This window comes from Plasmodium cynomolgi, chromosome 13 (genome assembly GCF_000321355.1).
Source record: "Plasmodium cynomolgi strain B DNA, chromosome 13, whole genome shotgun sequence".
Classification (NCBI taxonomy): domain Eukaryota; phylum Apicomplexa; class Aconoidasida; order Haemosporida; family Plasmodiidae; genus Plasmodium; species Plasmodium cynomolgi.
In genome coordinates, this window is record NC_020406.1 from 1,908,631 (window position 1) to 1,932,274 (window position 23,644).

The 23,644-nt window shown below is 42.2% G+C and overlaps 4 protein-coding genes across 4 annotated transcripts; 2 read left to right on the forward strand and 2 right to left on the reverse strand.

The window, feature by feature from the left end:
• Positions 1-4,435: 4,435 nt before the first annotated feature.
• On the forward strand, positions 4,436-8,239 carry PCYB_135030 (hypothetical protein; the record flags this gene model as incomplete). Its single annotated transcript, XM_004224528.1, has 3 exons — positions 4,436-4,451; positions 4,671-7,429; positions 7,576-8,239. The coding sequence occupies 2 exons, from the start codon at positions 4,436-4,438 to the stop codon at positions 5,810-5,812; spliced, it is 1,158 nt and encodes a 385-aa protein (XP_004224576.1). The 3' UTR covers positions 5,813-7,429; positions 7,576-8,239.
• Positions 8,240-8,829: 590 nt separating this feature from the next.
• On the reverse strand, positions 8,830-9,536 carry PCYB_135040 (RNA binding protein; the record flags this gene model as incomplete). The annotated part of the gene is made up of 3 exons (XM_004224529.1): positions 8,830-8,906; positions 9,045-9,290; positions 9,524-9,536. 3 exons carry the CDS (start codon positions 9,534-9,536, stop codon positions 8,830-8,832), a joined length of 336 nt encoding a protein of 111 aa, XP_004224577.1.
• A 1,566-nt stretch (positions 9,537-11,102) lies between these two features.
• On the forward strand, positions 11,103-17,449 carry PCYB_135050 (hypothetical protein; the record flags this gene model as incomplete). Its single annotated transcript, XM_004224530.1, has 5 exons — positions 11,103-11,342; positions 11,610-12,306; positions 12,927-13,201; positions 13,352-15,548; positions 15,665-17,449. Coding segments are annotated over 5 exons (5,193 nt in total), but the record flags the coding sequence as incomplete, so codon positions are not given.
• A 2,648-nt stretch (positions 17,450-20,097) lies between these two features.
• Positions 20,098-22,832, reverse strand: PCYB_135060 (hypothetical protein; the record flags this gene model as incomplete). The annotated part of the gene is made up of 2 exons (XM_004224531.1): positions 20,098-22,253; positions 22,817-22,832. 2 exons carry the CDS (start codon positions 22,830-22,832, stop codon positions 20,098-20,100), a joined length of 2,172 nt encoding a protein of 723 aa, XP_004224579.1.
• Positions 22,833-23,644: the final 812 nt, after the last annotated feature.

Genomic DNA, 23,644 nt, shown 5'->3' on the forward strand with positions numbered 1-23,644 from the left:
CCTTATTTGTTTTGTATTATTTATTATTCTAATTTTTTTGTTTTTTTTTTTTTTTTTTTTCTTTCTTCTTCTTTTTGGATTTTTTTTTTCCCTTTTCAGCTTTTCCCGACTTTTCCTTCGACTCGGTCATGTCTTCCTCTCCGAACAGGTCCATTTGGTTCGCTTCCCCTGCTGCTTTATTTTCTGCTTCGTTTTTTGCCTCCTCCTCTTCTTCCTCTTCTTCCCCTTTGTCGCTCCCATCTAGGATACTTAAAACCTTCTTCTTTTTCCCCTTCTCGCTTTTCCCCTCTCCGTACTTGTCACTCTTGCTTATGGCGTCCTCGTAGTAGGGCAGGTCGTCAAACTCGTCAAAATCGTCATACTCCTCGTATTCCTCAAATTTGTCATACTCCTCATCGCACACTTGCTTGAATTCTCGCTCGTACAGTTCGCGGTCATTCTCCCAGTCGCTGTCTTCATCCAGTTCGTCGTCCTCATCCGCTTCGTCATCCACACCGTCGTCATCATCGTCATCGTCGTCGCCGTCTTCGTCGTCCTCTTCGTCGTCCTCTTCATCGTCCTCTTCTTCTTCCTCTTCTTCTTCTTCCTCCTCCGCGACGTACCGCTCATTTTCCTCCTCATCCACGTCCACCTCGTAATCGGAGTCCTCCTCCAACCCCTTCTTGTTCATGTCTTCATTAATTTGATCGAAAAAGCTGACCGATTTTTTTTTTTCTTCTTTTTAATCCTCCTGGGTCCTTCTTCTTCCTCCTCATCATCCAGAAGGATATCTCTGGAGAACAGGTGGCCATCCCGGTGTCCTTCACGTCGTCTCTCCGCGCGGTCGTCATCCTCGTGATCATCCTCGTAGTCTTCCTCTTCCTCATCCTCTTCTTCATCCTCATCCTCGTCATTTTCGTAATCGTATTTTTTTTTCTTCTTCGCAGGAGATACGTTAATGATATCCAGGACAGCATTAACGTCTCCAAACGTTTGGCTAATAATTTCATGAATGTATGAGTCTGTTTTGTAAATATTATCCGATGAGATTGGGTACCCTTCTTCTTCTTCCTCCTCTTCTTCCTCTTCATCGTTTTCATTTTCTCCACCATCAGACTGGTTTTCTTCATAATTGAATAAGCTGTTTTTCTGATCCGCCTTCTGCTTCTTCAGTGCCGTTTCGCTATCATCAATAAAGTAGTCCTTATCCCTTAGCCGGTCGATTTTGTTTTCACCTTTGTCATCATTCTTTGCAATAGTTGCATAGAAGTCATCATCGTCATCATCATCATCCTTGTCGTGGTCTCCCCCTTGTAAGTCTTTAATCTTTTTTAATCGTCGATGTTTCGTGTCTTTTTCGTTTCTAATTACTTGCATTCCTGTGTTTTCTGCGATTAGTTCTAGATCTTCTTCGTCTAGGCTTTTATTTTCATAATAATCATAATTTTTTTTTTTTTTTTTTTTTTTTTTTTTCCTTCTTTCTTCTTCTTCTTCTTCTTCTCTCTCTCTCTCTCTATCCTCCTCCTCTTCTTCGCTGTCTACGATGAATCCTTTCATTTCGTCTTCCTCTTCATCGTCCACCTCTTCATCATCGTCCTCCTCTTCATCGTCCTCTTCTTCATCGTCCTCTTCTTCCTCGTCCACCTCTTCATCGTCATCCTCCTCTTCTTTGCGTGCCTCTTTTTTGTGTGCCTCTTCTTTGTGTGCCTCTTTTTTGCGTACCTCTTCTTTGTGTGCCTCTTTTTTGCGTACCTCTTCTTCCTCCACCTCTTCTTCTTCCACCTCTTCATCTTCCATCTCTTCACCTCCCTTCTCCTTCGCACCCCTCTTGGGTTTTTTAAGTTCCTTTTCTACAGAAGGGTTATTTATTGACTCCCTTTCCTTACTCTTCCCCTTTTCTACATCATTCCCATTCAGCTTTGCATTTTTTAAATCTGCTTTACTTTTTACACTGTCATTTTTGGTGGTTGCCTTTTTCGCTGCGCTTTTTCCTTGGTGGTCATTCACACTTTTGGGTTTCTTCCTGCTGTTATCTGTTGGTTCCTCGCTTCCCTTTTTTCCGCCCCCTTCCACTTCCTCTGAGTCATTTTCGTAATCTTCATCTATAATTTTTTTGCTCTTTTTGTTGTGCTTGAAGTTGTTTGCGATATGCACGCGATGGTAGAGGTTGGCCTGAGGGTCTGGCTGCTCGTTTAGCGGTTCGTTTAGCGGTTCGTTTAGCAGCTCCCCTGGCTGCCCCTTTTGCGGCTCCCCCTCCTCGCCTTCATTCCCCTGCAGCTTCTGCTTGAGTCTCTTAAAATTTCTGAAGAGGAACCCATCACTTTTTCTCTTCAAGTTCGACGGGTCTACATCCTCCACTGGTTCCTGTTCGTTTTTGTTCTGCGCCGCTTCGTCCGCCGCCATGCCGTTTGCATTGACGTTATTTATTTATTTTGCCACTTCTTCCTTTCTTCCCCTGACCACTTACCCGTTTATATGAATCTACTGTCCCAAAGCAGACCCTCTCGACGCTACTCGGTGGTTGGCAGCAGATGAGCACATTCGGACTGCCCCCACTTGAAGTCTGCCAAGCGGTCACATTCGAAGGGAAGCAGTAGTGCACAGCTATAAGGCAGGGGATGAGGAGAATCGCTCCAAGGGATCTTTTAGAAAGGGGGGTTAAAAAGGGGCAGTTGAAAAGGGGCTGTTAAAAAGGGGCTGTTAAAAAGGGGCTATTAAAAAGGAACTACTGCGAACGAAATGCTGCCAACAGGTCATTAAAACTGAAGGTTATAAAAAAAAAAAAAAAAGGGTTCCCCCTTCGCTGGCGCGCAGAAGAGAAGCCACAAATGGTCACAATGATGACATAATTACTCATGTCACAATCTCTATAACTGGGGAGATAACATCTTTGCGCATAAAGTTCGCGCAATTTTAAAATGCCACGTTTTGGTTAAAAAAAAAAAAAACTCCTCGCTTCAACCAATGGGGAGGAAAATAAAATTCTTCGCTGCGTCATTTTAGGAGATATAAAAGTCGCTTCCCATAAGGGTGCTATGCAATCCCGTACGGGGGCACGAAAAAAAGGGAGGAGCGCCGACTGACGTGCGGCTTCCGGCGTGAAGGATTGTAGCCACCAAATATGCTGGAGCATACCGCGCAGGGATGCACGTACATATGGTACTCAAATGCATGTAAAGCTGTATGCTAAATGGAGAACACCCTTCCCGCCATGTGCCTCACCGCACACGTTCTACGTTAAATGACGTACTGGTATAAACCTCCGGCGGAAGAATATCTCAAAGGTGCTTACAGTTCACATCGTTTGCAAATTGAGAGTTAACCGAGTAGGAAAGCTTTGCTGGAATTTGACTTTGCTTTCTCTCCCCTTTGGTGCAGAAAAATTAGTTGATTTTCTTCTCATTTGGCCGATTTCTTCCCCTTTTTGTTGCTGGGACGAGGTTCCCCAACGGGTGATCGTCTTTAAGATAAACGTGGCGCTCTTTGACACAAAAAATAATGAGTTGCCGTAGAAGGGGGAAAAAATAAACGCACATAATATTGCATATAAAATATATAGCTGAAGTTTTTCCCTCCCTTCCCTTGCGGATGTGAACAAAGGAGTTCTCCACCTCGACACAGTGGTACATATGCGACAGCTCGCTCAGTTGGCAAAAGTGGCATACATAACTTTTTTTTTTTTGCCGTAATGAGTAACCCCCCACCTTCCAATTTCGCTATTCGTTTGTGTAAAAAGTGAATAATTTTCCTCCTTTTGGAAGGAAGAAAATGTCCGCATTTGCGCGTGTCCCAATCGCCTGACCTAGTTGCAATGAGACGAAGGAAAGGGCGGAAAGGGGGACAACAACGAGGGCTACCAAGGGGGCAAAGAAGAGACGGTAGGGGAAAACACGGGAGGAAAATAAAACTGTACGAATTGTTGCCAATTTTACCGAGTCGAAGTGTGTGAAAAAGTTCACATTCCGCTTGACTTTTTTTTTTTTTATCTACAGAGCAAGGTCAGCGCAGCGAATAGGCAGGCACATGTCCCGCGTTACAAAACGATTGTCTTTGGAATGATTAGCTAAAGAAGAGTTTAAAAGATACAGGCCGTCTGCATTATTTTGGTGGCGTGTTTGTATGGCATCTCGTTTTGGGGCAGTCGAGCGAAAATTCGCAATGCTTTTGATAGTGTACACATATATATGCGCATAATACACTGCACACATTTTTGTTTTTTTTTTTACTTTTTTTTTGGTTTTTTGTTTTTTTTTTTTTATTCTCCACTGAAGTGGCCCCACACGTTGCACATTCAGAATATATGTTAACTGTGAAGGGGTGAGGTGGGTAGCCCCCCCCTTTTTTGTAACTCCCCTTTGCCGTCGCAATGCTAAGATGAAATATGGGCCTTCTGTTTGTCCCTTCACCCTTTGTTTACACTTAACCTTATTAAGTGATAGCACTACGAGCATGTCATATGAACTTCGCCAAGCGTAGTTTTTTTTTTTTTTTCTCTCCTACGAGTGCTCCCCTAGCTGGTAGCCCCATTTGAGTTCCCCCGAGGGGTATGTACCCCATCCAAAAGGATTATCACAAGAAAGGTCTGCTTCATCGGCCTTCGTCTTTCGGCTGATATGCTTCTTCTTCTGCCTCAGCTTCTTCTGCCTCTTCTGCTGCCCCTTCTTGTTCTTCCCTTTTCCCCCCCTTGGGAGAGGACTGTTCCAAAGAGAGAAAGTGCGAAACGGCGAAGGGGAGGGAGAGAGAAGAACTAATGGAGGTTCACAGGAGCGAGTGGGAAGATAGACAATGCCATTTGGAGAGTATAATAAAAAAAGAATTTTACAACAAAAATGGAGATATAAAAGGAGGGAACGAAAACGTTGGAGGATTCATATCGAGAAAGAAATTCAAATTAGAAGAACCTTGTGAATGCTACAGCTGTGAGCATGTCATATTGGTTGTAACAGAGTATGTGAAGAAGGAGTGTGTTTTGGATCGATATGTTTTTGCTTACAAAAAGTTGCTTGATAATATAGACTCGTATGTTCATGAAATTAGGAGCAAGTCTGACATCGATCATATTATGTATAATAATTTTTTTTTGTCCAAAGATGATTCATGTTTGAGGAACACAAATAAAAAATGTGCACCAAGCGGAACGTGCGTGGCAGAGGATAGCCAAGACGTGGAAATGGAAACTTACACTATTTCTACCATCATGACGATTAGGACCAATCTTTTAAACGCCTTGCCGATGTTAAAAGGGGTTTTAAAAAAATTGTCCCATGATGAGCAGAGTGATTATTATGTAAGCAGCAGGGTTGGGATTATCGAGAGAGTGAAAAATAAGATACTTAGTTATGCCATGCGGAGAGGGAAGGGCTGCCAGGTCCACTCCGACAATGGCGAGGAGCGCTTTGATGGCTTTGATCACGATCGCTATAACCGCTACGACCACTACGACCACTACGACCGCTATGACCGCCATGACCGCTACGACCGCCATGACCGCTACGACCGCCATGACCGCTACGACCGCCATGACCGCTACGACCGCCATGACCGCTACGACCGCTTCACCAACCGGGGGGAGCAACCTCATCAGATGGGCGACGCGTGGCCCTGTGTCCAAAGGAGAGGTACACCCGAGAAGGCGCGGCCACACGGAGGAGCAGACAAAATGCATGCACAGTATTCAACCCGATTGAGGAAAGAAGCACCAATAAAATTTTACGAAATAATTATAACAACGAATCAGAATTTGATAAGTCTGAGGAGCATTCACCTGTTGATCGAAATGGTTAGCCTGTTTCACAGCTACTTAATGAAATTCGTGTTGGAAAAAAAAAAATGAAAAGATAAACTTCATGCAACTTTATCAGCTGAGGAAGAAAGAGCACACATTTTGTGATGAATCAAATTATCTCCTATTTTATAACTTCCTTTTGGGAAAAAAAAAAAAAAAAGAGGAAATTGGCTTGGAGGAAGGCAACCAGGTTGGGGTGGAGAAATCCCCAAGAGGAGGGGATCACAGTGAGAGGAGGTCCTACACGTCTGACAATAGCACAACTTTTGATTGCGAAAGTGGGGGAGGCGGTTCGAATGCGGAGGTGCGCGCTCCGATGGGGGTAGGGGCCCCCCTCACTAAGAGCTACGCAGATTTGGGCAGTTGTTACGACAACGGGGACACTGTTTATACGAAGCGGATCGGCGACTGCACGCAGAGGAGCGACGAGTTTGCGTTGCCAGACGGAGGGGATGAAATTCGTGGCGCGGATTACACGAATCGAGTGAGCGATAGCAGTGGTCGCGAAGTGCAGTGGGGCACCCATGATGAGGAGTGCGCCGCTGAGAATGTGGGCTACGCCGCTGAGCATGTGGGCTACGCCGCTGAGCATGTGGGCTACGCCGCTGAGCATGTGGGCTACGCCGCTCAGGATGGGGACTACGCCGCTGAGCATGGGGACTACGCCGCTGAGCATGTGTGCCACGTCGATCGCACCGATGAGGCGGAGTGCCCCCCCGTGGAAGAGCTGCAAGAAGGACGGAGCAGCACCCTTTCTGAAAAAGAAACAGAAGAAATGACACGTTATATAAAGCACATAGTTTCGTGTATCGTGGGAGAAGGAGATACATACCTCAATATCGAACTGCTGTTCACCCTCCATACGTTTCAGCTAAGTTACTTATTCAGTTTATTAAAAAAAATCATATTAGCGAAGGATGTGAAAAATGAATTCCTCGTGATGCTAACCTACTGCGGGTATAAAATCGATAATATGGAAATTATCGAATACTGCTTTTGGAAGCTAGTAAGTATATTTGAAAGTGAAGAGTTGCCGGAGTGTTGGATCGTCTTGGACGATAAGGCGAAGAGTCAGGTAAAGCAGAAATACAACGAAATGAGAGATAATTTAAGGGTGATGAAACAGATGATGGGAGAAACGGAGATGGAGATGAATAAAAAGAAGCAGAGTTGTCTTTCCCAGGGGAATTACCCCCATGTGGATTACCGCGGTGGGAGCTACGGTGGGAGCTACGGTGGGAACTACGACGGGAACTACGACGGGAAGTACGATGGGAACTACGACGGGAACTACGATGGGAACCACTACGATGGAGTGTTTTACGGAGCGCTAAATATTTTCAAATCGGATAATCACTACAGCATGGTTAACAACATGACGGAAGTAGACATGAGCAAAGGGAATTTACATTTTAACAAAAATTTAATCGACAAGAAAATTTTTTCTCCATTTATCGAAAAAACGAAAAAAGAATTTCATCACTACAATGACATTCCAAAGGGATACGTCATAAACGAAATACAAAGGCTGCGAAATTTTAGCGATCACTACTCCTGTTGCTACATTTTAAAAAGCAATCAGAAGAAAAAAATTTTGATGGGGTTTAAAAAAAAAGGAGAAAATAAAGTATACCTGTACAAGTATGATAAGAATATTAAAAAAAGGTATAAAGAGGGGAAAAAAAAAAACCCTTTTTCAACATTTCCGGTTTTTTAGGAATTNTAATTTGTAATTTTACAGGCATGAAAATTAAAATATATGACAATGGAATTACGGAAAAATATGCCAATTTTTTTCCTTCCTTTGAAAGAAAAAATACAATTTCGATCAGTTTTGNATCAAATATAACAAGTGAATTGCCAAGACATTTTATATGCAGTATTTACAAGCTTAATAAAGACGTTAAAATTATTTACGAAAATAAATGTCCAGTTTGGAATGATGAGAAGGAGATTTACGAGTTGCCTTTTTATGGCCGAGTTAAATTAGCAAGTGCGAAAAATTTGCAATTAATTTTAAAAAAATGTGTAGTAGCCAACTCGCGGAAGGATTCTTTTGTAGGGAAAACCATAAACGATGTTATTGAGTATGTCAGCAGTGACTCTTTCATGAGGGACTCCCAAATGGCTAGCACATGTGCCGGACGAGGAACAGATAGTCACCCTTCGCAGGGGCTTCCAACGTGTGGACTCCCCTCGCATTCTCCCTACGAAGGCAGCTGTAGTGGGGAGGGGGACCCAAAAAAACACGTGCTTAGGAAAAGGTTCCCCTTTGATGTGATCACAAATAATTTTAAAAAAAAAGAAGAAGAAAAAAAATTTGAAATTGTGAACAATGATGAAGAGGAAATATTTTTAATTTTTGGGAAAAACTCAAAGGATTACTTCACGCTTGATTTTCGTCACCCCTTGTCTTCCTTCGAGGCGTTTTCCATCGCCATTTCGTCTTTACTGAAGAAGAAGGCCGTTTCGTAGGCCCCCCCGACTTGGCCAGCAGCCGATTTGGCCTCCACCCGGTTTGAAGTCCCCTTCGAAACTGCCCCTTGTTTTTGTTCCTATCATGGTTGTGTTTGATTTGTGCTTCATGTGTGCTACACGTTGTGCGAAATCAGTTTGCCCTTACTGTGTTTTTTTTTTTTTTTTTTTTTTTGTTTCTCCCGCCCTCTTAACGTGTGCAATTGTTCTGCTACGACATCTTTTGCGAGTAGCATACGGTTTGCAAGAAAAAAAAAAATTTAGAAGAGGCTGTTTTTTAGCGAAGAGTATGTTTTATGGGATGTGCGGATCGGATTTTAATGGCCGTCTCGCCCGTCAGGAACACACGAACGGTTACAATTACGATTATTCGATTTGCGAGGAAGCTGAAAAGGCCTAGGTAGTGATGGAAATAAATTTACACATGCTGCCCATCTACAGGCAGAGCTTTCCATCAGACGGACAAAAATTTCGTTGCGTTCATCCGGAAAAAACGGTTTGGAAGGGGAGGTGTATACGCGTGGGAAGCGACACAGGGGAAATCACTTTACATATTTTTATATCCGCAAATGGGGGGGTTGAGGAAAAAATCAATTCTTATTTTTTTCCTGCACGAATGCCCAATCCACGTGAATTTCCTGATTGAGTAACGTTGCGCCGTCCATTTCTGGAAAAAAAAAAAAAAAATGCAGTTTACGTCTAACCAGACTGCAGTACAGGTTCAGGAGAACCACACGTGGACGTAATTTGATCGTGTAACGCTACGAACAGTGGTGAAATGAGTTATGTCCGATGCGGAAGTTACGCCGATAAAGCCATTGGAACACGTCGCACGCGTTCTTGTGAAGAACGTTCTTACCATCAATGGCCCTTTTCGCATCCACAAAATTTTCAAATTCAAGAAATGCATAGCCTTTTAAAAAACCCGTACGTCTGTCCAAGTTTAAATGCAAATTTTTTATCTGTCCATATTTTTCAAAAACGTCTTTTATGTAGTCGTCCCTTGCTTCTCCGTGGATGTTCGTGATGATAATAATCCACCCTTCAATGGCTGCCGGAAAAAAAAAAAAAATATATTCCCATTACATGTGCTGCAGGTACATATGGTCTTTAATTCCCCCTGCGATGGGAATAAAAACTCTGAACAGTGAACTCATTCCAAATTGATGAAAGCTGGTAAATCGTACAACGACATCGATCTAGGAGCACGTGTGTAATTATCTCCCCTTTTCTCTTTCTTACACTTTGCGGGAACTTCGTCCTTTTTAAAAACATTTAATTCACCTTCTTCGTTCATTTTTTTTTTTTTTTTTTTGCTGACCTGTTCATGCACTTTTACATTAACTGAAAGTGTTCAGAAAAAAAAAAAAAAAAAGAGGATTTCACAAAATGGAAAAACAAGAATGGAGCATACTGTCCTATGTAGGTGTATTTCTTATGTGAGTGAAGCGCCTTTGCGTTGCACGCTTCTTCAATTTAATTTGCGACTCAATGCATCAAACAAGAAGGATGTTTACTCCTGTGGAAACAACGCCATTTGGGGGTTAGCGTGTACATAAATGGATGACAGCGTCCCAAGGCGAGTTCGAAGTGGTTAGCAGTGCAGCAGCCAGGCAGCCGCCCATGAACGCACGAACGTGCGTAACGTGTGTGATGCACATTCTACGCATGTTTTCGACTGACGCGCAGAACGGAGGCGTAATTTCGTCGTTACCACGTTCGCTTAATCACAAAACGCGGAAGGAAGCATTCACCACGCGGGAGTTGCCGTTTCGTTCACTTACCTAGCTTTGCCGCTATTTGTCGTGCCGCAGTTTACCGTGCCGCTGTTTACCGTGCCCCTACTTATCATCCATGAGATGCCTAGTAATTTTTTTGTCAACCGCAATTGTGCTCGTTTCAACTCTCTTAATAGTCCTGCTATTCAAGAAGCCCTTGCAAGTTGGAAGAACCTTCGTTTGGAGTAACTACTGCGTCGTTTTTTCCCTATCTATCAGTACAAAAAAGCTTAGCATTAGTGAAATTTTCGTGGATATAAAATATAAAAAAAATGCGCTACGCGTACATTTGAACGACGTAAAATTTGTTTTTGCAAAATGGTCCATTCGGTGCCAAGTGGGAAATTTTTTTCTGCACGGTTCATGTGAAAATGGAAAAAAAGAAGGGGGGGGAAAAAAAAAGGCCGTTTTTTTTTCGGAACCCTCCAAAAAGGGAAAGAAAAGTAGTGCGGATGCTACTAATAGAGGGAAGAAGGTTCTCTTTTGTGTGGCCAAGTTATTTCTCTCCATGTTGAGCTTAATAGATGTTGACATAGAAAGGTGCCATTTGCTCGTGCAAAAAAGTATGCAACAGAATGGGGAGCAATGTGCTGATCAAAATGAGACCACGGAGAGGGAGAAGCAGGATAGCCGAAGAGACACAGCAGATGGTGCCACGGCGAAGGAGAAGCGGGATTGCCGAAGAGACACTGCAGATGGTGCCACGGCGAAGGAGAAGCGGGATTGCCGAAGAGACACGGCAGATGGTGCCACGGCGAAGGAGAAGCGGGATTGCCAAAGAGACACAACTGATGGTGCCACGACGCAACGGAGGAAACAGAACTTTATCACAGCAGCCATCGAAGTAGTTCTGTCAAATGTGTACATAACGAAAAATAGAAAAATAGAGACCATTTCGTCATTTTTCGACTTGGAGAAAATTTCCATTTTTTGCAACGACCGCTCGGCATGCACCATTTCTTCTGGGAGTTTCCGGACATGCTACGATCACCAGCAGAGGAGTGTTTCCGTGGAGGGGGTGTTCATCCTGAGCATTTATTTTTATTTAAACTGTTTGTACGAATTGTTTTTTTTTTTTTTCGAAGCAATAATAATGTGTATTATTATGAAAGGGGGGCCCCCAAATGGAAGACGTCCCCTCCTCAACAGTGTAACTTTTTGGACAATTTTGTTAACAGAGTTACTTTGCACATTGAGATGGTGAAGCTGTACATGAAGCAGAAGGACACAACTCCGTTTTTATGTCTCTTGATGAATGACCTTTCTTTGGAAAAAGGTGGAACATCCAATTTGGTTCGCTCAAGGGTAGAACGTTTTTACTTGTTGTGTGTCGAGGATGGGAAGTGTTACGTTTCGACTGCGTATGATGTGAGCCTTTGTGTGGAAGAGGGACAAAGTGGGACAGGTGGGACAGGTGGGACAGGTGGGACAGGTGGGATAAGTGGAACAGGTGGGACAGGTGGAACAGGTGGGACAGGTGGGATAAGTGGGACAGGTGGAACAGGTGTAACAGGTGGCTACCATGAGAAGGACCCTTCTTCCTTCACTCAGGAGGGGAGTACCCATGGAGAAGCAGCCCATCCTACAAACAGCTTTACATCATCAAATGCCAAATTAAAAATTCAAATTGATTGTAAAAAATTATTTATGAATTTAAATTCTGTATGGCCTTTGATTTATTTTAATTTTGTGAAGAATTTTTTTGACCTCGTCCAGGTGGGAAAAAAAACGAATAGGTCTGCCAAGTTGTGCAGAAGGGGAGGCCAAAATACGCATTGCAAAAGGGGGGAAACACTTAACCGGAGTGAAGGCAACAGAGGGGAGACGTACCCACATAATGCCAACAGCTCGGATGAGAGAAAAAAGGGAAAATGGAAAATGGAGGATGAAAAGGAAAGAAGCGCAGATAAGAAGAAGAGCTTTATCCTTCACGTATGTGCAAATGATGTATATTTCCAATTTCGTAACAAGGGCAATTTAGTACTGTTAGATTTGGACCCCTTAGATGAAGATTTTGTAAAAACGTTTGTATTAATTTCCAACAGGTTGAATCTCCACTTAGAGAAGCGTTCATTCCATTTTTCTTTGCAAAACGTGCGAGTTTTTAACTCGAGTGGAAGACTTACCTGCCTCGTTCATAATTTCACCATTTGCAAAATGAACAGGGAATATTTTTTTGAAGTAAAAAGTGCTTTCTTTTATTTTCCCCTGATGGAATTACTAACCGTGGGTGTAGTTAATTTTGTTTTGGAGTGTCTGAGACAGGCAAGGCATTCACCATTGTTGCAGGTAAGGCTTGCTTGGTGAAATGGAGAAAAAATCGAGGAAAGATTAACCGTGCACACTATTGTGTGTTGTAAGGGAGATGTTCTACTGGACATGCTTTTGCATTTGGCCCCACGTGGAGGGGGAGTCCACCTTGGGGAATGCCTCATCCGCTTAAGTGACGTCTTTTCTGCCGGCCTTTGCACCTATTCGCCTCTGCACCCCTTTCACCTGGCTAGTCGCGCACACAGTTCGCCACCCTGTCTAACCACTCTCGCAGACGCATCAGAGGAAGAGCAGAAGGAGAGCACGGAAACTGACCATATCGATTTTGCACCTGAGGGCGGACTCGAGCAGAGCTAAAGTAAGCTGCGCAGAGGGCAGTGACCCCGACGGTGAAGCGGCGCATCGGTGAAGCGGCACATCGGTGAAGCGGCACATCGGTGAAGCGGTACATCGGTGAAGCGGTACATCGTCACATCATCTCTTCGACGCACCGTCGCAGCTTTCACTATTTCGTGGATATTGCTGCACCCGATTCAACGCGCCTCCCTCGTTTGTTTCTTTCCCCCCCCGTGTAGGTCCTCTCCGCTATCTTAAAAATTGTTATCTTCAAAAAAATGGTGCATGTCATTTCGGAGAAGATCACCCTGCATGGCCGTGACTTCACCCTCACCTGTGATTATCTAAACGTGTGTAATGAAAAAAAAGGGAGTAGTTTGACTTTTATTCGGCTAGACAGCCCCACTGTGTGTTCAACGTTTGATGATAATTTTTTGGACGTATTAAACGACGTGCATAGGACGGTACGTTTTATTTCCATTTTGGTAAAGAAAACGAAAGGAGTAGGTCATTCCGTAGGGGAGGACCTCGGATCTGCTGCTGGCCCTGAAGGAAAGGTTGAAGCCCAAGCGAACAGGTAAAACTGAAAATGGGGAAAATAGGAAAACCTATTGGGTACGCGGTATAGGCAGCTTGTGTGTCCTCATTTTATGCGTACTTGCAATTTGGCACGTGGTACCCATCTCGCGGTTGCTGCCATCCCCTTTACCCCCTCCCTCGTGAGCAGAAAAATTCACCTCAAAATAGTGCACCTCAGAGTTGTCGAGATGGTCAAGGGGGAGGGAAAAAAAGCAAAGAGATGCATGAGTGATATCACCATGTGTAAAAAGAGAATGAGGAAAGAAAAACATATTGGGAGTAACAAAGGGGAGGAGAAAAAACGTTTGAGGATGTTCCTCTCTCGAAGGCATACCCATTTTGGGGAGAGCATCAACTTGGGGTCCCAAAAGAATGCAACGCTGTTTAGAAGCAAGCGCCCGTGGAGGAGGAGTGGAATGTCCCGTTTGGGGAAAAAGGAAAATGGCCTATTATTCGTAAAGGGGAAAAGACTAATTGGTAATTCAACCCTATTAGAGGTTCCTAATTGGTGCCATTTCCATTTTGGAGATAGCTATAAAAAGGATCCACCCACCTGTAGGGTTTACCCAATGGAGGAGTCAGTTGTGTGGGAAAGAAGCTCACCCGGAGACTCTCCTTCATGCTGCCATGACTGTGCAGCAAATCGGTCAACGGAAAAAAGAAATGACAAGGATATAATAGGTTCTATAAAAATGAAGAGGAATAAAAAGGTGTACTTTAGAAGGAAAAAAAGAAACCACGGAGGAGACATCAACAGGGGTAAATTTACCCCGAAGCAGAAGCGAATAAAATGCCCAAGGAGGGGAAAACCCTTTTCTAATCTGACACATTCACCTCGTAGGTACCGTTGCACTCATCTATGTTGGTGCAGTCAAAGAAAAAAATCTCTAACAGGAGAAGAAGCGAGCCGTATTTTTACACAGAAAAAACGGCTGGTGCAGGGACTGTTACTGATTGATGGGGTTGATATGCACAAGGAGGTCGATATGGGGATGGTACAGCTGGATAAGACTTACTTCTTCCTTTTTAAAAAAAACATTTCTGAGTTGAAATTACTCCATTTTTTGCGTACCTTAGAATTTATTAGGGTTCAAAAGGAGGACCAGTTTTTTACTCTCAATTATTTGATGCCCCACGTTTGTGAAGAAATAGCTTTTTGTTTTTTCACAGCTCGGATTCATCTGCTTAGAGAAACACAAACTGCATGCATTTGGTTGTCTCTAAGTAGGTCAAAGATAATTTTTCCAGGTGTAAATTCGTACATTGCCGTGTCGTATATGTTGAGGAGGATGAGCTACTACAGGGAGAAACACACACATGTGACGTGGCTTGAAAAAAGGGACAATCACAGAGAGGGAAATATTGATGGGGTAGGAAAGGCTTCTAATACATCTGTCTGTAGCACTAGTCGTTTTAGCATTGTGATTAATTCCACGTTTGTAGAACTTCATTTTTTTTTCGAGTATGTGTGTACCTTCACTCTGTCGTGTAGGAGTTTATCCATCTCGACACAACAAAGGGGAGAAGGAGGGAGACATCCTTTTGCAAACGTAACCGCTCGTAATTTTTTACTGTCCTATGGATTTTTCTCAAATGGAAAAGTAGCTAATTCTCATTTTGCACAAAAAGAAAACGCATACGTATGCATGCGGATTTTTAGAAGATTGAAATTGAGGGAGAGGATTCTACGTTTATCCATAGGAGAAACAAACCGAGTGAAGGAGCTCATGTACGTAGCTTATGCACATGGGAAGGCCTTTACTCGAGGTGGCAGTGATAAGGGAGATGCGGCAGAATATCAAACAGAACCAGCATGCTGTATGTCCAACGGAAGATGCCTCATTTTGAACATAACACTGGTAGGGAGAACGGAAGAAGAAAGAATGACAAACTGCAATATGTTACCACATCAATTTTTGTTCCTCCTTAATACGATGAGAAAGGCTAACTCTTATGTTGACGCTCTCTTTAGTGGGCTCCACAATTTATTCAAAAGTTCTTCGGAGGAATGGCGTAACGTGAAGAGAGTACCTGCAGAGAAGAACCGAATGAACGTTAAAATCAATTTGGAGGCAACAAACCTCCATCTGAAATTTTACTTTTTGAGATTATTTCTAAAAAGGATAACTATGAGCAGTTACGAAGGGGGAGGATTGATCCATGATGCGTATGGGAAAAAAAGTGGAGACCCGAGTAGCAGTTCTTCCAAGACGGAGGACGAAACGATCTATTCCTTTTCATTTGACAATTTGATTCTCTGCTTCGAAGACGTAGTCAACAGTTCGTTTAGCAAAAGTGGAGAAAGTTCCATTTTTATGAATGACGTTCGTAATTTCCCCCCCTCGGTGAGAGCAAAACGGAATGATCATCTCGTCACTCGTTTGCATATGGCCCAAACATAGGCACAGAGACCTTACGCATGTTATGTGATTTTTTTTTTTTTTTTTTCCCCCTGAGGCAGATTTTCTTCCATTTGTTTGGACACATGCCGCCGTTGTACTGCCCCATCGTAAGCAACGTACTTCGATACTTGGAAGTTCGCAAAATGGAAGTCCTCATAAAACGGAAGGAGCGAACTTTTGTCTCCATTGACAGTATGACCATGTACATAAATGACCAAACGATAGAGAGGTTGAAATTTGTTTTTGAAAAAGGAAGGAAAGCTTTAAATGTGTTAAGGGCGTATTGGGGAGGACCCTTGGGGAGAGGCCAGAATTCTTTGCAATGCAAACGGGAGAGGGAATACATCCTTTACTTGAAAAATTTTGAAATAAATTTTCACAAAATGGTGGAAGTTAAAAATAGAAAGAGTAGGAATCGTAATGGTGGGAAAATGGAAAAAAAAAAAAATTTTCTCCTCGAAGATAGTTTTATCTGTCCTAATGAGAAGGTCCAGGGGAAGGATCCCAACCGGGATGGCAACCACACAGGAGTTAATCATGTTGAGGAGGGAAAGAAAAAACTTTCCAATTATTTGTTTGAAAGGAAAATTACATTTTTGAAGAGGAGAGGGGAGGAGGCGGCAAAGTGCGCCAAGAAAGACAGAGCGAAATGTCACACGGATTTCTGCACAGATGGTGTTTCTCCAGCCGAACAAGGGGAAGCACGCCCCACTCAGCGAAAGGACCCTCTCCTCAACGTACACAAGAAAATGTTGCGAAGATTGAGAAGTGATCCAAATGGGAAAACTTCCACCAAACAGTGCTACTATAACTCCATGATTCACCCCTTTTACTTTTTACCTGACCAAAGTGCACCCCCCTGTTCGTATACAGAAAGGTATGAACACGTCTGTAAAAATGTTCCTTTCAATTATGTCGAGTGCGAAGATCAGCTTCTGCTTTTCCTTCACAAAACAATTATTAAATATATGAACAGTTCAGGTGAACAGAACGTTTCCTTTTTTCTAAAAAATCTGTCTTCCTACTACATCAGTTCGTATCATTTATTTAGTATAAATAAACACCGTGGCAGGCAGGGGGGGGGAGGAAGCAATCGAGGACATACAATGCATGACACTGTAAGGGAAAATATGATATGTGCAGGAGAAAATAATTTAAGCAACGAATTAATGATTGCCAATCTGCACGAAAAGGAGACATACGAAAGGTTGGAGAGGAAAAAGAAAAGAAAAAAAAATAAATGCACCCACTTGGAAGAGATAAAAACAAATGGGGAGGAAAAAAAAAGAAAAAAACTGCTTCTTTATAATAATGAGAGTTTACCCCCATTGGGAGGAAAAGCAGATGGCGCACAAGGCAATGAGCAGGAGTTATCCCCTGCACGGAACGAAGAACATTTTTACTTTAACAAGTCAGGTACGAAAGTGGAAAGGAGTAACCAGCCCACATTCGAATTTGCCAGTAACTCCCACAGCAATGACGAAAGTGTGAACGGAAAATGGAAAAGCGCGTCACATAATAATGTGCACAAAGTGAACGAATTAAGGAAAAAAATGAAGCTATTTTTTTGTCTACCCAATAAGAAAGAAACGTTGTCCCCCTTTCTGCGCGCAAAGGAGTTTAATGTTGTCATGCGGAGCCATCGAGGGGGGAAGCAACACACCGCTAGCAGTATCGGTAGGAGTAGCAGCGAAGGGCACGAAACAAATTCGCAGGGAAATGAAGTGGGGGAGGTATCCATATACCTCGACTACATCATCTTGTTATTTAACAAAAGAGTGGTGGATTATTTTTTTTACCTTAGCAGCAAGGTGGTTAAATATTACGAGGGAAAGAGGGGAGACGTGTGTAATGAGGATGAACTTCCCACAGGGGGAGGGAGAGGAAGAAATGGACACCACCGGATTAGCAGGAAAAGTGTTTTGTCCATGGCAAAAAGTTATTCACAATCCATATGTTCTCGAAGTAATTTTAAAAAATATACCATGATGGATGATTTAAAAAATGGCTATTCCTTCAACTTTTTAGTGAACATAATTGCCGTTGAGTTTATAACGCGCGATTATACCAGCTACGTAATTTTCCTACGGGGCGTACACGTTTTTTTGAAAAAAGAAGAAATGTCTTCCCTGGGGTTGAATGTGAATGACTTTTGCTTGGAAAAAATAAAAAATTTGAATCACGTTAAGGTAATTTCGGTGGACAAGGATGGCCAAAATGCGGCCCCCAACTGGGTGAACGGACGGAAAATTTTCACCTTCCCGATAAATGGGAAAAAGGACGCGAATAACTTATCAAACGTTTTCTCCCTGCGGCTGAAGTTTTTTAAAATTTTTCTTTTTCAAGATTGGAACGTATGGAATAAGGGGCCACCCGTTTTGTGGCGCCCCTTTCTCCGTGCCTATTTTGCCGCCCCTGTTTCGCTGCCCCTATTTTGCTGCCCCTGTTTCGTTGGAACCATTTCGCGGCGGCCCCTTTTTTCCCGAAACGCAGGTTGTCCAAAAATTAAGGATAAACCTGTGCGACGTGAACTTGCGCATCGACAGGAGCACCATGCAGGACTTTTCCCTGCTGAAGCATTTTTTGGCAAAGAAACGGAAGGAAAAAAAAAAGTCCGAAAAGGGAAAGCGTGAGAAGAACAGGGACAAGAAGTACTCCAGCTACTTGTATGTGCACCTTTTGGAAGTATCCCCCCTTTTGATTAAAGCAAATATACAAAGCTCGCACGAAATGGTATCGCACTGTATCTTTGAGTGCAGCGGTGAAGAGGGCCTTGCACGTCTTAGAAAAAAAAAAAAATAGCAAAATGGCTAGCTGTATATACCCGTGTAACTCCCCATTTCGCTGACTTGTTCAGGCGAATGTGTCGCCTTTTGGTTGGCTAGTCAGCACTATTCACCCGTTTTGGAAAAAAAAAAAATATTGCAAATTATGACTTTTTTTTTTTTTATGCACAATCCAGAATGTGAAGTTGAACATAAATCAGTTCAGGGAAGAAAAAAAAATGACCTATTTGAAGAAGACATTGAAGAAGTACAAAAGGCACATTTTGAAAAGCGTAATAAAACAAATTGTGGAAAAAAACGCGAAAAAAGGAAAAAAAAAGGGGAAACAAAAGAAATAAAAAGGAGAAAATAATACAAAAGGCAAACATGCACACGTGGAACACATTCATTTCCTGACCTATGTTTACAGGTAGGGGGGGCCCTAATTACGCGAAGATTTTTGGACTTCCTAAAATGGGGGAAAACAAACTCGCGCCGAGCCAACGATACGGCTGCGGAAAAATAGGGGTGGAATCCACGTCGAATATTTTTACTTTTTGTTTTTTTTGAGAAAATTCAAAACGTCCTTTTGTATCGATTCCTGCAGAAGGGGTGGGGTGCGGCGCGTGAATGGGGTGAACGTTGGTAAGCGTGTGTGCAAACGCAATGGTACACGAGGTAACGTACAGGTGGACTACACAGTAGAGTGTAGGCCTATGCGCGCGAGGGGTATCACGTGTTTTTTTTTTTTTTTTTCTCATTTCGTTACAATTTCTTTATCCTTTTTGGTTGCGGATTTTTTCCCGGCCTTTTTGATTAGCTTTTTGCTCGTCTTTTTTTTGGTATTTTCTTTTTTTTCCCCGGATTGGAAGAAGGCTCCTTTCTTTTTTTTGCTCGCCTCCTTGGAATGGGCACCCTGGTTGAGGTGCTTTTCCCTCAGCTTTTCCCTCAACTTTTCCTTCAACTTCAACTTTGATTTTTTCTTCGTTGCGTTGATTTTGTGTGCACCATTCGTTTGGGCGTTTTTTTTTTCCTGCCCACTTGTCACATTCGACGGTTGCACATGGGTTGACGATATGCTTTTAATTACATGAGCGATGTTTGTGTTTTCGTTTTGCAATTTTAGAAGGCGTCTCTTTTCCCGTTGCCTTTTTCCCCTACTTTGTTTTTTTTTCTTTTTTTTAATAGTCTTTTTGGTGAGCGAGTTGGTTGCCGCTCCATTTTTTTCCCTTATGTGATTTAAAAATTTTTCTTCTTTTAATTTTTTGATATGCACCATTCGTATGTCTTCAATGCAGTAATCAACATACATGATGTTTTTATTTTTGCGAATGGTTTGAAACTTTTTTTTGTAGATTATTTCGTTAATGAGTTCGTAAATATTCCTATTTTGGAGAAGGTGAATTATTTGCTTGGCATGTTCATGTTTGTTAATGTCGATGAAGCATATCAAATTTTGCCCATTTATGTTGGTACTTTTTTTATCTTTTAATTTTTTATTTTTTTCCTCATTTTGCGTTGGTTCTTTTTTCTCTGTGTGATCTTTCATAATTTTCATTTTCTTAACAATTTCATTGGCTCTTTTGAAAGCTTCTTTTTTTTTTAAATTGTGTTTTTGCATAAATAGGGGAGTGAAATATTTCGTTATCAGTTGCCTGAATAAATTTTGTTCCAAAGAGGCTGGATAGTTACGAACGTATATTCTGCACGGGTTTATCAGGAAGTTTTTATTTTTTAAGAGTTTTTTTTTTTTCCATTAAGTCGTTGTTTCTTTTGATTATGTTTTCTCCCAGGTGATCATTGTTTATGTCATTGTCCTGTACCAGGTGTATGTTATTGTACAGTCTGTTTTTCTTTTTTTTTTTTTCTTCCTCCATGGGAATTTTTTTTTTATTCTTTATGGAGTCCTTACTGACTGCCCTTTTGATCATTAAATAATTATTTTTGAAAAATAAAATTTCGGCATTTTTCCCACTGTTATGATCTTTAAGGAGAATCTGTTTCATTCTTTCCTTTTTTTTCTTCTGCATGTTGTAAAATTTGTCAATTACGTTTTGGTTTTCTTCTTCTTCTTCCTCCTCCTCTTCCTGGTACTCCCCAATTTTTTTCAAAAATGTGTCAGCATCCTCTTTATGCTTCAGCTTTACAAACGCGGAAATTTTGTTCCCGTTGTTTCTGCACATCTGTATGTATATGTAGTTTTTGCTGATGTTCTTGGTGATGTAGCTCTGCACTTCTTCGTCGGTGCTCCCCATCGGGATGTTTGTGATGAACAGCGTCTTCCCTTCCTCGACGTCGCTCGCGCGATCGCGGGTTCGCTCTCCGTGTCGCTCGCCGCGTCGCTCTCCATCGTCCGTCCCGTCGTCGCTACTCTTTGCATTGTCTGTCTCGTCGTCGCTTCTCTCTGCATTGTCTGTCTCGTCGTCGCTTCTCTCTGCATCGTCTGTTCCGTCGCTGCTTCTCCCTCCATCGTCTGTCTCTTCGTTGCTTCTTTCTCCATCGTCTGTCCCGTCGCTGCTTCTCTCTCCATAATCTGTCCCGTCTTTGCTTCTCCCTCCATCGTCTGTCTCTTCGTTGCTTCCCTCTCCATCGTCTGTCTCGTCGTTGCTTCCCTCTCCATCGGCCTCTTTGTCTGCCCCACCGTTTCCTCCTCCTTGGTGGCTTCTCTCCCCAGTGCCGTCCACCTGCACACCGAGCAGTTTGAAGAGTCGTGGATTTCTGTCCTCCTCTACAGTGATGGTGCTTCCGCACAATCTGGATTTGTTCAACAGAAGGGCCTTCTTCAAGTTTTGGTAGCTAGAGAAGGTAACCAGGGCGTACCCCTGCTTTTTATTATTTTTCTTGGGAATATAAATTGATGGATCCTTTTCTATATGTTTGAAGAGTTTTTGTAAATTTTCCACATGGCAGGTTCGTTTAATATTTTTTACGATGACTCTCCTGTTGTTATTGCTGATGTAGCAGAGCTCGTGAAAAAAAAAGACATTTTTTTCTCCCCCATTTTTAACGTTATCTTCTAGGTAATTTAAAAAATTTTTCTTATTAATATATGTGTAGAAATGGGCAGCTAATTTTAAATTTAGAAATTCAACCGTGTAGACAAAGCAATTTTTATTACTTAGCGATTTATTTTTATTGGACATTTTTTCGATTAATTTTTGCTTCGTTCTGTTATCTAAAATTTTGTTCGTTTTTTCAATATTTACGACAATTTCTTCAAACTCTTTGAGTTTTTTTTCGACAACTACTTGGACGTCCTCCCCATTACTGGGTTGGTCAGCGTCAGGTTTGTCTCCATCACCGTCTCTGTTTTGTGTGACCTCTTCTGAAAGATCATCGTTCATATCAATCCGTTGATTATCCGTGGGACGGCTTTTCCCATCCCCTCCCCTGGACCCCAGCTCTCTTGGCCACGTCTTCCTCTCCTGCTGATTAGATTCATCTAATATATTTACCAACAAGTGTTTATTTAAGAGGAAGAGATTTTTCAAGTAGCTCAAGATGACTAAGGTATCGACATCACAGTTGGTGTATAACTGAATGGAATTCGAGTGGTTAATTTTATTTCGTTTGTATGTGATAGAGATTAATTTTTTATCACTATATTTTTTTCTGAAAGCAAATTCACATTTTATATTGCTGCTTTTTATTTTCTTATCATGATATTTTTGGATAAAATTTTCTGCTTCCTTATCTGTTTTGAATGAACAGATAGCACTTTTCGTAGAGTTATTTTTATTTTTAAAGAAGAAATATTTGTTACAGATTTTTTTAAATTCTTCATCCAGCGTGGCTACGTCATTTTCTCTAATATTTCTGACGAACACTTTGTGCCTGTCGAGTGGAGTGTTCTTCTTGTCGCTTCGTTTCGCCATTTGGGTCACTGCATTTTGGGCATCACACGGGGGGGGGCGCTGGCGTCAAGTCGGCTTGGCTAAGAAGTCGAGTCGGTTTGGCTACGAAGTCGAGTGGGCTTCTCCCCCGCTTGGGTGGGTCTCCTGGTCTCCTTCTTCTTTCCCCTTCAATATGGACGAGAAGAAAAAGGGAACCCTCCAAGGTTACAAAAGAGTTGTAAATGCGCAAAAGTGGAGGGGTACCATTATTACATTATGGGGGCTGACTAATGAACGGCAGCTGAGTAGTGAACGGCAGCTGAGTAGTGAACGGCAGCTGACTAATGAACGGCAGCTGAGTAGTTAACGGCAGCTGAGTAGTGAACGGCAGCTGACTAATGAACGGCAGCTGAGTAGTGAACGGCAGCTGAGTAGTGAACAGCCGCTAACCAACAAATGGCCGCTAACCAATAAATGGCTGTGCGTGGGTGGGAAAAAAAACTCCCAAGGGGAAAGCAGGTTTAACACAAAATAATGGGGAAATAATTTTTACTCAAACGGATAATGTTTTATGTTTCGGAGAAGAAATTCCTTTTCTATGCAGAGCGCATACTACACTGAGTTTCCATTTTTTTTTTTAATTTTGTTTGAGTTGTTTTTTCTCCAACCGTTTACAATAATATTTCCTCACGCGGGATGCTGTATCCTCATTTGAGAAATGTCGGTATAGGTAGTACCCGATTGTACAACTGGTTCGCAGCGCTCAATTGGAGTTTTTGTTTTTATGAAAGAGACCTCCACATGGTTTATAGGAAGAGAAAAAATTGCCAAAAAAAAAAAAAAAAAAATTTCCGACTTAACCGTTTTAGTAACACCATACGGAGGAGACATTCTCGCGCGTCGTTGCTTCGCTTAATTTTTCGACATGGTCATTCCGTTATGCCACATAACGATTTAAATCGTTGCGTTTTTTTTTTTGAGTTGGTTTGACTTTCCCATGACCGCACTGTGATTGAGGCCACATATTTATTCACATGAAAAAAAGCGGTCAATTCTGCGATAAAAAAAAAAAAATTCGTCTGAGAGTTTTATGAAGCCGCGTAACGTGTATAACTTCGTATGTACTATCGTGAGATGCTTTTTTATACTGTGAGGTGATCCCTCCCTTTTGTAAATTTTCCTGTTTACCACACTGAAGGGTTACTCCGTTTGGCCAAACTCTTTGCCGAGCCAAGGTGACCGATCAAATGATGGATGTTCCCTTGTTGGAAATAACATACCCCAATTGATTATATAGAAAAATTTTAAAAGTGTCATTTTTTCATTTAAGTTTGTGGATTATCGCCGCCCATAGAGGGGGAGTGTTTTAACCAACGAGCAGAACGAAGGAATTTTTTTTTTTTTTTCCATCTGTTCGCCCCTTCCGCAGTGTTTTGAGGGC